General features: G+C 37.0%; 1 protein-coding gene across 1 annotated transcript in view; it reads right to left on the reverse strand.

Annotated features, from left to right (window-relative positions):
* CDC40 (cell division cycle 40) overlaps positions 1-15,347 on the reverse strand; it is a 37,447-nt gene that overhangs the window by 12,547 nt on the left and 9,553 nt on the right. The window contains exons 3-7 of the mRNA XM_082299498.1: positions 14,558-14,687; positions 5,496-5,579; positions 3,391-3,530; positions 2,712-2,808; positions 897-1,036 (exon numbers count right to left, since the gene is read on the reverse strand). Of these exons, the coding sequence (XP_082155624.1) occupies positions 897-1,036; positions 2,712-2,808; positions 3,391-3,530; positions 5,496-5,579; positions 14,558-14,687 (591 nt within the window). The remainder of the gene's footprint in view (positions 1-896; positions 1,037-2,711; positions 2,809-3,390; positions 3,531-5,495; positions 5,580-14,557; positions 14,688-15,347) is intronic.

Genomic DNA, 15,347 nt, shown 5'->3' on the forward strand with positions numbered 1-15,347 from the left:
TTACACATCAGTCTGTTGTAATAGGATAATAGGCAGAGAAGTGACTGGAGCTTTGGGGAGGAGATGTCATTCTGGAAAGCCCTGATAGTTTTGCAGCTATAAGCTCGTTGATGCAGCAATCGTTAAAGAAGAGCTCAGAGATATGACTCAACTAAAAAAATGGGTAAAAGCTAAAAACATTCTCTGTGTCCTCCCTTCTTCCATCTTTCAAATATTATTAAGGTGCTGTCCATTGCAGTGCAGCATATTCCCCCTCAAGCAATACTTAAAATTAGTGACAAAAGAAGCAGCAAATTGAGTTTATGCTACCCTGAGCAGTGAAACACTTTCTTAATACCAGAAGTGTGTATATAGTTTTGGTATCTGACACAAGAAGGAACTGTGGATGTTAATCAGCATCAAAAAAAAACCTCTTACCAAGACACACATGTCAAAGGTATTAGCTGTATTTGGGAAACCTGTAATACTGATGCACCACAATCACAAAAGCTATGTAACTTTTCCAAAGTTTGATACGAAACAGCCCTTAAGTACTTTTACTACAAAAAACCCTCAACCTCCAAACATTCTTAGGAATCTCTAGAATTAGCCTTACTGTTATTCACATGGTAGTTTAGGAAATCATTTCAAAACCTGCAGAAGTCACTGAATAATACTTTTCCCTTTAAGGTAGGTCAGGAAGTCACTATGTTAACACAAAAGTACATGCAGCTAGACAACTGCAACTGAGCAGGCAAACACCTTGTGTGAGAATGTAATGCAACCAATTACATGCAGAGTATGGTAAAGAGTAAAATACTCTTCCTTTCTACTGATTCTTCAGTTTTCTAGAAATTACTAGCTGCAGACCGAAAATTAAATGGGTTGTTATGCTGTACGCTCACAAACATTCCTACCTTTGTATGCCCAGACCACACATGGATTTGTTTCTTCGGAAGATAGCATTTCTCAGGTGGTACTGTAGAACGGAGATTAACTCCAACATCTTGAGGGACATGAAGATAAGATCTCCCCTGATAGTCATACATTTCTTTAACTGAAAAGGTAAACACAGAATTCTGAGAATCCATATTTTAAGAGGTTATAATCTTTGAAAGGCTCAACAACTCACACAGTTACAATTTTTCTCAACGGAGCTGCTCTGCTGTAGAGGGAGAGGTGAGAGAGCGGGTGTAAGAAAAAACAACTTCATAGGATACAGATGTGGAATCTTATTTGACATCAGTTAAACTCAAACTGTGTCATTTCAGCAAAGTCTGCCTGGAATCTGACAATCCAAACATTAAGAAAATCTTTCTCCTATACATGTTACTCATCATCAAACAGCAAGAGAGCTCCCTGACCAAAAAGACTTTGCTTAGATTCATAGATTAAAATGTGCAACTCTAACCCTGACATTTGCTTGCAACTCACGTTCTGGCCAGCTCTGTGCTGTGCCAGTCATGTCAACAGAATTACAAATCAAGGAAGAAAGGATTCATTTGGCCAGCACGAACCAATATTGGTCAGCAGCAGCCAACAGCTGCTCTTTAACTAGATTTAAGAAGCGACTGGACAGTCAGAAACACAGGGATGCATTGTGCATGAAAACGGATTATTTGAGAGTAGACGCACGCTGGGTAGCCATGACAATAAACTGTGCCCTGATTAAATTAATTTCTCAGTTTCTGGAATGTTGTTATGGCAGTTTTGGTTGTACACTTGCACAGTATCCATGCTTACACACATCTTCAAAATGGCGTATTTCTGGAACGTTTGTGTGTGAGGAGATCACAGTTTATATGGCAAGGTCTCTCACTGTGAAATTTCAGGTAGAGAGCACAAAAACATGGATACGAAATAATTAGTCCATAGGGGGCTCAGTGGCTAAAGTTTCATGTTTGCTATACTCACTGCTGTTCAATAAATACTGTCATGATCTACTACACATAAACAGAACAAAGTACTAGTGTCAGCAACGCGTATCTCACAGGCACCACTTCTTCTCAACGCACACTAGAGAGGATGCTCCCAGCTTGTGCGTGTGAGCCTGGCTGTAGAAACTGGTACACAAAGAGAGACCCTGTTTACCAAACTATATGCACCAAGCAGTGTAACACAGGGCTGTTTTGTATACAGACAGCTGAAGTAACAGTTTCAAAAAATTACTGCATTTTACTGACTTAGCAAACCATTTTCTTTGAAGGTGCCACATATTACCGGCTTCCGTAGGGTAATTAATTGATACACAATTATTCATGTATGATGGCAAGAACGTTTACATTAAAAATTGAGAAAATGTAAAGTCCAAGTGATTTTCTAAATTGTTCATAAACAATAACTCAGAACACTACCTGCTGATGAAAATACTGACATAAAAATACAGTAATTCTGAAGATGAAACTAAGCCAAACTTATAACTTCAATATGTTGCTCTGTGAAACAGGAAGGGGATATGTCCATCTAGTAACATTAAAAATAAATAAATAAAACCAGTACCCTGAAAAACAACATTTCCACACTGCTCTTCACGGTACAAAGTGGAATTAGTCCAAGTTTACCTCTTCCCCTGTCCTTTATGCTTATGCCTGTGAGTGCTGTTATCTCCAATACAGAAACATCAAGGTGCCTCAGCAAACTGCTGAGGCTGTCTGCCATCCTTACTAATTAACACAGCAGGCAAGAAAACACAGCGAGCTAGAAAATGAGAACAGCCAGGAAGATGCCATTACCATGTAATATAGTCTTCTCCTCTCCAGGTTTGTCATCTTCTAGTTTTCCTCTCTTCTGCCTCTTAGCTGTTATTTCATCCAACTCCTTCTGCTCTTCCTGGAAAAAATAAAATATGATCTCTTAAAAACTCAGCATTCAGAATCACATAACAAAATCCATAACCATACTACTGTTTACTCACTATCAGATGAGATTAGAAATATTTCTAAGCATCAATAAAGAGAATACACTTATCAAAACAAAAACTTGGAAAGTTATGCACACTGAAAAGAACTATTATCCTTTAATTCATAGACTAAAGCTAAGCACTGACTGGACAAGAAGGACATCTGTTGTTTGGATGGTTCAGGGTGTGTGTATTTGTCTGTGTGATAGTGGGGGTTTTTATTTGCCAGTTTCTTTCAAAAAAGTTTTACTTTCATTTTTTTTTTCCAAGCTGCTTCTTTTAATCAGACTCCATACACAGACTGAATTGATTTTATTTCCAAAAAGTGTTCCAAATAATTGAATGCAGAATATTTGGAACATCCTATTTGGACATACCACCCAAAATGTTTCTATTAGCCCAAAGCATAGCATGGATCTTCTGCTTGGACAAGCACTAGTGTAGCTGTATCTCTGTTGAAACCACTGCCATGTACTAACAATTTGTATCCATTTTGTTAAAGGAGTACTTACTTCTGATGGTTTGGCTACTTCTTTTTCATCAACATACTTTGCCCATGGTCCCAGAAAACCATCAATATTAGATGCATCATTCTCCTTGAATTTCTTCCTTTTTTCAATTTTCCTCTGTCCTGTTTCAAACACTGTTAAACCTGAAGAAGGAAACAATACACTGACTAACTGCTAACATAGAATACAACATCAGAGGTCACACCATAGTCACTTTAAAAGAAAAAGCCACCACTGTCGCCCCTTTCAGTATAAAGGACAACATGGAAAATGTATTTGAGCAAAATTGGCCAAAGCATTGCTCACTTTTCCATCTACGAACACTGCTAACTATGCACAGTAACAGAGGAACCACTTTAACTGTGTATCCTTGCCTGTTAGAGTATTTAACCATGCATGTATCCATGATTTTTTAACAGTAAGTCTGCAGATTGTATGAATACATCAATTTTCATACTTTAAGTAGTGTAGTTTTCGAAAGTAGAGTCTTCTTGGTTTCTGATCACTCTGACGCCTCTCCGTTTCAAAAAAAACTTGCCCCAAACCAAAAGAAAGACAAGTCTCCTAAAACCCCAAACACAACTGTGTATTTTAATTTAGTAAAAATTCATAGAATAATAGAATGGTTTGGGCTGAAAGTGACCTTTAAAGGTCACGTACTCCAACTACCTTGCAATAAGCAGCAACATCTTCAACCAGATCAGGCTGCTCAGAGCCCTGTCCAACCTGAACTTGAACGTTTCGAGGGACGGGGCACTCACTACATGTCTGGGCAACTTGTTCTAGTATTTCACCAACCACATTGTAAAACATTTCCTCCTTATAACTTAGTCTGAATCTATCCTCTTTTAGCTTAAAATCATTACCCTTGTCCTATTGCTACAGGCCCTATTAAAAAGACTGTCACTATTGACAGAGTCATCTCTCTCCAACCACTATTTTGTTCTTTCATAGAAATACTAGCTTTTCACAAATATTGTACCCTCAGAATTTCATGTGTCAAAACCACTATACAATACAGATATGGAGGAAAAAAAATGGTAGGTAATTATTTTAACATCTTTTGAGATTTCAAGCTTGTATACACAATTATGTTCAATTTTCAAACAATGTTTTCCTACAGCAGCAGTAATACCCATCTAGTGCAAAAGAGACAAAAGAAGCTTTACACAAACAAGAGGGAAATAGGCAATCTAAAAAGTTAAGTAGTGATCAGAAGGAATCACACATTAATCAAGGGTTTTCTTAAAATGAGGTACGAAATTCCGTTACAAAAAGGGTTTTTTTGAATTTTTTTTAATGGTTTAATCTTACTAATTTCCTTCTTTGGAAGGAAAGAGTGAAATAAGCGTGGATATATCCCGAGGAAGAGGACACAGAAATAAAGATCCTTTGTGTACCCACGTGAATAGGATGTTTGAAAAAGACATGCAAGGCAAAGCATAACCACGATGTTTATACAGGTACAGTTTTCCAATGCGAACTTTGAGTCCCCAAGTCCCTTTGAGTATTAAATATCTCATATCAAAGTATTAATTACAAACCCCATGCCTCTGGTAGTCAATCCTCCCAGTGGAACGCCACACTGTTACCATTTGGCAACCTTCCAGTGGTTTTTCTTTTCCAAACAACCCAAAGAGCTTAACTCTGCTAAGCAGAGATAACATACAGCTCCCAACAGGAGTGCCAGAGGCTGCACACAGAGTGATCAGTGTGCTCCTGAGAAGCAATTATGGTGATTAGCTCAACATACAGGTATCCTAATGCAGACACATGACAACGTTAGCTAAGACAGAATTTAGGAGGACCAAAAAGCTGTTTCAAATTGTACAGATAAATTGTATTCATGCAATGGCACATTGCAAATCCTATTTTGCAATTTGTCGTGACAGCCTGAAACATTTGCTACTTCAAGGAAACAAAACACTCCAATATCTCTCTTTCCCCTCTACATTAAAATTGCAACACATCTCTTTATTGTGTTTTTGGACATGGGTAAGTCTCCCATAATACCTTCCTTTGCTAATACCTATTCCATTTCTTAGTAAAGAAGAAATGAAAACAGTTAAGAGATGCAAGTAATTTATACAGGATTCTGAATTAATTACCTTGATTTTTTTCAGCTTCTTCTACAGAACCAATATATTTGGTGGCAGCTTCGGGGTTATCTACAGAGGGATCTAATGCATAACCTGAAACAAGAGGAAAAAAAAATACTGTTATTTCAAGCTTTTCAGTTTTGTACAAGTTTTACTATTCTGCCCCTATGTAAATTCTTTCCTGTTGACTCTGAATGAACTGGGGATGATGAAGGATTGAAACTTTGCAATCCCATTAACTTTTCACTTGGCCTGAGTATAAAGATTACTATGTAGTAGTACCATGAGGCCCATGAGTACATATTGCTATCAGAATGCTTAAATTTGCACAACACAGAGAAAAAAAAGAAATATAATAGGCAACAGTTAATAACACAAGATACATAACATAAGATACAAAGGGTGGGTAATCACAAGAAGCCAAGTCACAGAATCCAGTGGGAAGGGACTCCAGGATGCCCCTGCTCCAAGCAAGGACAACGCTGAATTCAGGCCAGTTTGCTGCAATGCAAACACTAGATTTTGAAATGCCACAGCAACCTCTTCTCGTTGTAACATGGCACAAGGAAAAGACTAGCTCAAAATCTTATGTCAGTGACACATGATGTTAAACAAATGCTGCTTTAGCACAGGGCACTGCTCCTTGGTTTGCAAAGCCAGTAAGTCACGTGGAAACCAGCCTGTGGCTGCTGCATACAGAGAGCCCTCTGGCTTCAGCAACAGCCTCCTGCTCTGCCCACTATTTCTGGTGGGTCAAAGAGAGTGCTACTCTTCTTTGGCAGTCCTGGGGTGGCAGCAGCTGGAAGGCAGAGGACAGAGGTGGGGGGAAAAAATAAAATCAAATTAAGTTTTCTAGGGCTTTGCGTGTATTGTGTCTCCCACAGCAAAAATTACTTTGTCCTCCTCCTGCCAGAATTGGGAAAGCTTGTTTCTTCAACTTGAAAGGAGTTGCTTTAACTAATGTGGATGGTACCAGAAGCAGCAGTCATGGCTTTTAATTTTTAAAAAAATTAAGTATTCACATCTTCTTTTTCCTGACTACCACTATTGAGCCTCATTAAAAACAAAAGAAAACAAAAAAACCCCAACCGCAACAAAATCTGCAGCATTTACTCTTATAAATGCTTTATAAAATGAACCACCATTTCATAGCTACTCAGGATATTTACAATTTTACTACATATATTTAACTTTTTTTCTCCATTTCTCCTGAAGTGGATAGCATGATCTTATAAGACAGACAAATAAATTCATTTGGTTTCCAAGGAACAGGTGGTGTACTGAACACTTACTGACCAGCATAGCTTTTTTTTCTGGGAAAGACTGCACCCTGGTGGACATAACACCAATTTTTATTAAATATTAAAGTGACAAAAAGTCTCTTGAGGACTCAATGAGAATTTCTCTGTATCAAGGATGGAAAACAAAAAAGAGAAAGAAAGATATTAAGCCACCAGTAAAAGCAATCACACACAAATAATTAATTAAATCCTACAGCATACAATCCAATTCCTGTATTTTGTTGATTCACAGAGACAATCATGAAGAGTGGGAGATTATCCAATCCATTCTGGAGACCAATGGCTCATAAAGGCACATACAAACGCATACAAGTTGAGGACCTATCAACTCCATTCCAACAGCCAAAGGAGATTGTCTCCCCAAACATTTTTCAGAAAGACTGCTCTCCTAGAACACTGTCCAGGTAATTTTTTTTTAGATGCTGGGAAAAATAACACTATTGAAACTAGTAGAAGAGCCATTCCAAGAACACAGCAGGTACTCCCCATCCAAATGCAGCAATCCACCTGCCGACCAGCCCTGTAGTTTCAAACCTGGTAAGACCCAGCTGTGGAACAACATATGTCCAGATGATCCATGAATAGGGAGAGAAGTAAACACCAATGTCATCTTAAGAAATATACATTCCCTCTATTCCTATGTTAAACCATAAAATAATTTATTCCAGACTCTTAGCAGGATTTACTTCTGTGGATAACCAAACTGAGCCAACACTGCAATCAGACTTCCCCTAATTTAGGTGCCTGCTTTTACTAAGCCACTATTTCTATGAGTTCTCTTCCAAGCTATAAGGTTTCTCTTAACAGCAGAGAGATATTACTTTGGATTTATGTCAAAATCAATACAGTGGTTTACTTGTCCTCCAACTGTATTGACACCATCTCCGGGACTCTATTTGCTTGGTACTTGTAAAAGAGGGACAGTATTCCCATGAATAGGGCCCCTGGGCCAAGCACAGCTTCCCGTGGAAGTGGAGACTTCTTACAGTTGAGTTGAATTTGGTCCAGCATCATTCTCATAGAAAAGCTCTGAACAATTTCTACTTTCTAGTGGATATGTGAAAGAGAATATTTTCTTTCTGGCTGGGACTCCTACACGCAGCTGCAAAAGACAGCTTGCTTTTATCCTACTCAGCTGGTATCCCACATAATGTGCCCTGACTTCTATGTCTCCTTCAGTTTTAGTTAGGAGGCAGATATTTCCAGCAACATTTTAGCAATGAAAGATACAATTCCACCTACAGCCCTAATTTCAGTGCACCTGAGAATGGTTGGCCAAATAATTAAGACTTTGATGTGCATTCCAGAAAGACAGCTAATTAAAGCCTGTTTACACCACACTCTGCAATACAGCACAGAGACCCAAGGTAGCTCAGGTATGCAGAAAAATACAGCTGGACTAACCCACTCTGCACTGGCATCTCTGCAGAATCAAAGTAATCAGAGAATAAAGTGCCTACAATTGTTACCAGGTAATACTGACTGTAGGTTTGCATGTAACATGAGTAGATTAAAAAAACCCCCCACAAGCGTTATTTCCAAGTCAGTTATTTTAGGCTCTTAAAATATCAGTGTTAGTGATTGTATAATCCTGCTATAACCAAGTTACCAAGTACTCATAAAGAGCTTTGAGATTCAGGGAGAGACTATTTCTTATTAAAAAGGACATTAATATCTTGTGAAGAAGAGATTTAAAAATACCAAATGTTGCATGAATGAAACAGTCCACTTTTAGGACAAGCACTGATGCTGAAATAGCTATAAAATGGCTAAAATATTAATGAAGAGCTTGTGTGCAGCATGTGAAACACAATCTGTAATTCTGCTTCTGAAAATGTATATATGCTCATATATTGATTTTTTAAACAATACTCAAAAGGGAATTTTCAAGAAAAGAGACTCCTTCAGCTGAGAGCACAAATACAGAAGAATAAACACATGCTGTATGTTAGGACTTCTTAGTTTTTTTGACATGCTCCAAGGAATACAACATTGAAAAAATAATGCTAGTTAAGCATTTTAAATCATAATGGCTTGTGAAGGGGAATTTTATTTTCTAGAGAGACAGCCTTCCCTTAATAGTTGAAATTAAAATAAGAAGACTGCCTTACATCAATGGAATCAAAACAGGGTAGATTACCTAGGACTGCAGATGCAAAACTGGTTACCAATTAAAATAAGTCAGACTCCCACAGAGCTATTATTAATGGTTTTCCATTAAATTGGGAGAGGACCTTTTAGAAGATTATAAAATGCCTACCTGGACTATTTTATTCAAAGTTTTTACGGATTATACCATCAGCATACTCCTTTCAGGTAGCTGTAAAGGGCAATAAGGTCTCCCCCTCAGGACTCCTTTTTCCCAAGCTAAACAGTCCCAGCTCTCTCAGCCACTGCAGATTTTAACCCTAATGTGGAAAAATCTCCAGTGCCTGTGAAAACTTCACTTCCCCAAACTCCTGGAATAAAGGGAACCTTACTGAAATGAGTAGGTTTCATTTAAATTAAAAAGCTGATGGCACTGAGAAGGTTCAAAGAATACTTTCTGATAAAATGGTTGGAGAATATACTTAAATAATACTTAAAGAAATATAATACTAAAAAAATACTTAAAGTAAGCAATTTGCAATGACACAGTCTTAAGAAACTCATATCCTCAAGGAAAAGGTAGCACAAAAATCTGCAACCTCAGGTAGCAGGGACAGTAATAAGCACAGAATCCTATTTAAACTGAGAGCAGGGAAATGGAAAACCCAAGCACACATGCAAAATGACAAAGGCTAAAAATAGTACACAGTAACATTGAAATATCTTGTTTTAAAATAATAAACTAACACAATTGGTAGGACAGTACTGACATAATTAGATTGAATGCATGCTTTACCAGGCAGAAAGAATACAGAAATAAGATGGTCACACTAGTGAGGAAAAACATACTCTATGCCATAGAAAGCTTAAAGACAAATCAGATTAACAAGTTAATAGTGTTAATGAGCATTACATGATCCTATGGAATGAAATTCCAGGTCTGAGTAGTGGTGAGTACAGTTGCCAGAACTCCCTGACTGACCATTAAGATAGAAAATGCAGTAACCATGAAATGGTAACAGAGATTAAACAACAGGTGCTAGGGAAAGAAGCACAGTAATAATGACATATTTTAGTCATCTCTTGTAGTAGACTGTGCAAGTCTCACACCAAGATGTGATGATTTTTACACAATGTATTTGTACCATGAAGCAGTCGTGCCAGAGATTCACATGAAAAAAAGCCAGTTTAGCAGTGCAGGAAACTTAATTTTAACATATTCTTTCCAAGGATACACCTTTTAACAATGACCATAATGGGGTACAAAACTAACATTGTTGACAAAGCAAAGGAAGATATAAAAACATTTACGACAATGATTACAATCTCAAAACAGAAGGGCTATATTAAGAAAATACTTTTAAAGGGAACAGAAAGCAAGCACCAAAGGGTAAAGCCTCTTTCAAATGCAGGGGCACTTCAAAGACACCATGTAGGAGAAAAAAAAAATAATGCCTTCCAGCTAATAAAAGACGACTTTAAAGCAACCAGAAGGAAGTGAGCACAGCTGAATAGTAAGTAGAGAAACTAATAGAAATAAGAAACTATTCTTCAAAGAGTTGAAGTTGCATCCAGATGTGGAAAATACAAAGACCAAACTTCAGCAGACAAAGTAAACATTACACTAAGGCAGCCCACCCCCAAAAGCAAGGGGAATCTTATAAGATATAAAAACTAACACTTGTCCTTTGTCAAAACTGCCAGGGACAGAAAGTGTACCTGACAATGTGTAGGCCAACAGATGATGAAGGACTGAAAAGAGCATCTGTGAGGGTTGTATTAAACACATGCTGATTATGGTGGAGCTTGGGTAGACTCTTGTGCCAGAACCTTTCTTTATGGGTAACATGACACTGTATCTACCTCAAAGTGAAATGTCCGGAGATTAAAGAGTCAAGTAAGTGGTAACAAAACACCAGAACCAGAGGCAGTCACCCAAGAGATCTAAAGTCAAACCACAGTGCAGAAACTCTCACCTAATATCACCTCAATATGACAGAAGAGGAAGATATCAAATACAATGCCATCTTTCAAAAGACGTTTCAAAGGAGATATGAAGAATTACAGATCAACCTGCCAGACATTTGTATGGTTAGAAGATTCAAGGAGTAGAAACTACAATAAAGAAAATGAGTATGCACTTGGATGAGCATTATATATTGCCGGAGAGTAGACACCACAGTTTTCTCTACAGGTAAATTACAATGACAAAACCTCCAGAATACTTCTGAGGTGACAATCCTGCAAATGAGTAAAGCTTAGTTCATCTTGGATACCTTTACAAAACCAAGTTAGACTGATTACAGGGTGCCTTAAAGACACTTTAAAAAACCCACAGGTCCTTACATGGTCAATTGATGAAAAATTATTAAAACACTGTCAAGAATAAATGGTTAGTTTGCACAGCACAGGAAAGTTGCTGGTGGATTCATGCTCAGGCCCTATGATGTTCAACATACTGATAAATGATCTGGAAAAATGCAGCAAGTAGCTTTGAGCCAGTTACTCACAGAACAAATTCACAGTGCGATTAACATGTAACCACTGTGCACAGCTTTGCTCTCCATCTTAGGAGCAATACAGTGGAACTAGAAGAGATACAGAAGAAAGACAAGGACAGCCATAGGCATGAAAAGGCTGCAAAACTGAGGAACAAGATTGATCAGATCTATTCAGGTGGAAAAAAAAAAAAAAAACAGACTGAGAAGAAGCTATGGCCAAGATCTATAAAATAAGGAATGACACATATGGTGAATAAGAAATGATTGCTCATTTTGTTTTCCAGCGTAAGAAACTAGGGGATATGAAGTCAAACCAGGAAGCTGTTAAGTTCCACAAGTTTGAAACAGAGATACTTCCTCACATAAGGAGCTGCTAAGCTGCAGAGCTGCCTGAAAGAGGTTACTGTGTACAAAGAAAAATGATATGGGTTCAAGAAGCAGCTGGACAAGTTTGTCAAAAAGAAAAAACAGAAAACCCCCAACAAATTGACTGAAAATTAATAAACATTTAAGCATTGCCCTTGGCTGACAGACTGAGTATTGAAAAGAAGTATTCAGATGTATCACTACTTTGCTTCCTCCTTCTACTCCTCACTAGGTACCCATTGCTGCCCACTTCTCTAATTGAATAAAGGGCTAGAAGGACCCTCAGTCAATGACAGCATGGATGTACTCCGCTATCCAAGCATCACAAGGAAAATGTACTTTTAAGAGTAAATATTTACTGCACAAGAAGTAGATAAGAAAGACAAGTTGCCAAAAAATACTTGGGTTTTGTTTGTGATTAATATATAAGTTTCTCAATGAATATGTATTAACTTTCAGGATTATATATAATATAAAGGTGTCTTTTTTTGGTGAAGGACAATGAGACAGTTGAGCTGTTTGGGATACATGATCTCATTTACTACCCTCGTCCTTCATTTACAGTCACTGCTTATCTACTTGCCAGCTATTGCAGATTTGTTCAAGACCTCCTGCCTTAGTGCAACGGTGCTAAACAGTAACAGAGACCAGAAGTCTCAAGATCTACAGCTTTTAAAAGAGAGGTTTACTCCTGTTCTTCTAATATGTTATGACTCAGTCTTGAAAAAGATATATGGCTTGGATTTATGCGTCAATTTTACTTGCATTTTTACACTTGGGGTTTTCTGAGAAGATATTTATTACATCCTTCCAAATGGAAAAAGAGCATATTGAAATTATCTACTAATAAGTTATATATTAAGAAGATAACTTTCTGACAACTAAAAGGAGTGCTGTTTTTAACAGATCTTCTACTGAGCCAGAGTATCATGCTCACTTACTGCATCTTCTAGCTTGAACTTCAGCTTCTCAATGCTGGTTCTTGCTGTTTAAATTGCCTACATCTCAGCCTTTTCATAGTTCCATTGTCACTGTATCCAGATCATTATCTACTGAACATTTCTAGAAAGCTGAATGATAGCTGCACAGTTGCCAATGTTACATGGCTTAAAAATACATTTTTATACTCGCTTGTAATACAGCTTTCAAGGCAGTTGCTATACAGGGATGACATAACCAACAGAAGTAGTTTTGAGTAGACTTACTAGCTTTATCTTTCTCCAAACTAAACTTTTCAAACAAAAAACCCCAAACCAAACACTATATGCCTACAGACACTTTCCCAGTATCTGTTTTACACACACAAAAATGTGTGTGTAATGTTTACACACAAAAAAATGCCCAACCCACAAAAGGTTATGTTTATTTTCACAGAACGAAATCGAATCTGTCTATTCAGATCTTGAAGAGAGGCTCCTATTTGCATTGTCTGTCAAATTCTAATATCAAAATTACAGTCAAGTAAGTTAAAATTATACTATGAAACTAGATACCCATTTCTTAATATTGTCATTTTGCTTATATTCCACATCCTAACAACTCAGTGAAAAGTACCTAATAGCTAAAACTATGTAAGAGAAAAACTGTCATTATTATATTTCAATTTTTAACATTTACAAGAAAGCTTCTAATAAAACTCAAATACAAAGAAAAATTGCGTATGTGATAATCTCTGATTAGGCATTTTTTTTCCACTGTAATACCTAGCTACCACAAATGTTAGCAATAAAGTCCCAATCTCATGCATCACAGAATGCAGTAAGTGAATTCAGGCATGCATAAAGCCCTAATGAAATTAAGGATACTTGTTCAGGAAAGTGATTTTTGAGGCAAAACAGTTTGCAAGAAGTAGTATTTTGAATGTAAACATGAATAAAGAAAGATGCACATCTGTTGTGCAAAAAGTTGAGTATTGTGACATTTTAAGTTAACACAGGAAGTATCAGATCTTGCCTAATAAACTGAATTTCAAGTATATAAAGGATACTTCATCTGAACAAGCACTTGCAATCAAACTTTAAACATAAATGAAAGCTTACAATGAAACACAGAAGAAAAAAATAGCCATTGTTATATGTAAACCCATGGCAGCTCTGTTCTTTCAGAACTGTCCAAAAGAATGTTTAGAATCCATAGTCTTTCCACACTTTTCCTATCTAAAAAAAAAAACCCATTTTTTCTTACAATTCATAAAAAGTCTGTTTGAACTTCAAGCTTCTCCAAGACTCAAATGTTTTATTTTTCAAACGCCACTATTTACAAGGGAAAAATGTTATTCAAGATAAGAAAGCAGTTACTACACTGACCACTAACACAGAGTTCTTCCGCTCTGTCTTTGCCAAGACTATTTTAGTGATGTATTCCCATTGTCTGCAAATCTGGTTCATTCAGTTTGTATCAAGAGGCAGCCACGGAAGAACCTGACAACTCAGCAAGGCTTCCTTTCAGTTTTGAGAGAGCCAGAATCACATGAAAGAATCTATTTGCATAACAGATCTACAGTTAGTCATGTGAAAAGTGCAAAATCTTGATTTGTGTTTTCTACACTTGATGCAACTAATTAAGAGTGGCTTGCTAGTAGATCATACACTAGATTACAGTTCAAAAGGGAATTACAAAATGAATTTTCCCAAACAAATACTATGATCTCTATTCATATGGATTCTCATTCAAAAGCCTTTTCCCATTTTATTAATTCTGAAAAAAAGCAATTTCTAGAAGTTACAGTCCTATTAATTGTTCTATGAAGACCAACATAATTTGTCCAGCCTGGGTGTAATAAAGATGGAGGTGAATTCCACTGTTAAGGACTTACCATAGGTTGCAAATGTTCTTCTTTGTTGCTCAAACATGAAATCATTGATGTGAGCTGGTTCTGCATATCCAGAAAGCATGTTTCTAGGTGCAGCCATTTGTTGCGTCCTAAATGGGTTTTCTGGTCCAAACTTCATCAAAAATGTTAAAACAAGGTGTAGCAGAATTAGTAATTTGTTATTTTTGTGTATTTACTTTTTCAAAAAAAAAATCCACAGAAAAAAGAGACCAGTCTTTCAAAAATGGTAATACAAAATTACTTCAAATTTCTTTGTGACTACTGAATAAGCTTCTTAATCTGTTATTTTACACAGTAAACACACAGTTGTTCTGAACAGTTGATTTCAGGATTGAACTTTCTAGTCTTTATTACTGGCACAGAGCTCAGATTGATATTGACTACTTGACTTGTTGATACTTGGCAGAACCAACACATGCTGTCATTCAGTATGTGACCAGTACAAGCATTCAGAAGACAAAACCCAAGGCTGTCCCACATTACTAAAACATTTTCGTTTCCCTAACTAAAACATTTACACACAGCAGTGCTGGAGTAAGTTTAAATCAGTACTTTTGCTTGCACACGTCATGGCTTTGATATGTCACAAAGTGCAAGCTCACTATGAAAAGACCAATTTATGTGGTTCCTCAAAAGGTTTTCTAAATATAAAGCATAACTAATGTAGAAATTTGAGATTGATGCACTATTTGTCTACCTAGAATGCTAACCCCTGGTTGAACAGAAGCCAAACTGTACAAAAGTTAAATACAGAAAAAAGTTAAATGTTTGA

The sequence above is a fragment of the Coloeus monedula genome (genome assembly GCF_965178545.1).
Source record: "Coloeus monedula genome assembly, chromosome: 2".
Taxonomy (NCBI): domain Eukaryota; kingdom Metazoa; phylum Chordata; class Aves; order Passeriformes; family Corvidae; genus Coloeus; species Coloeus monedula.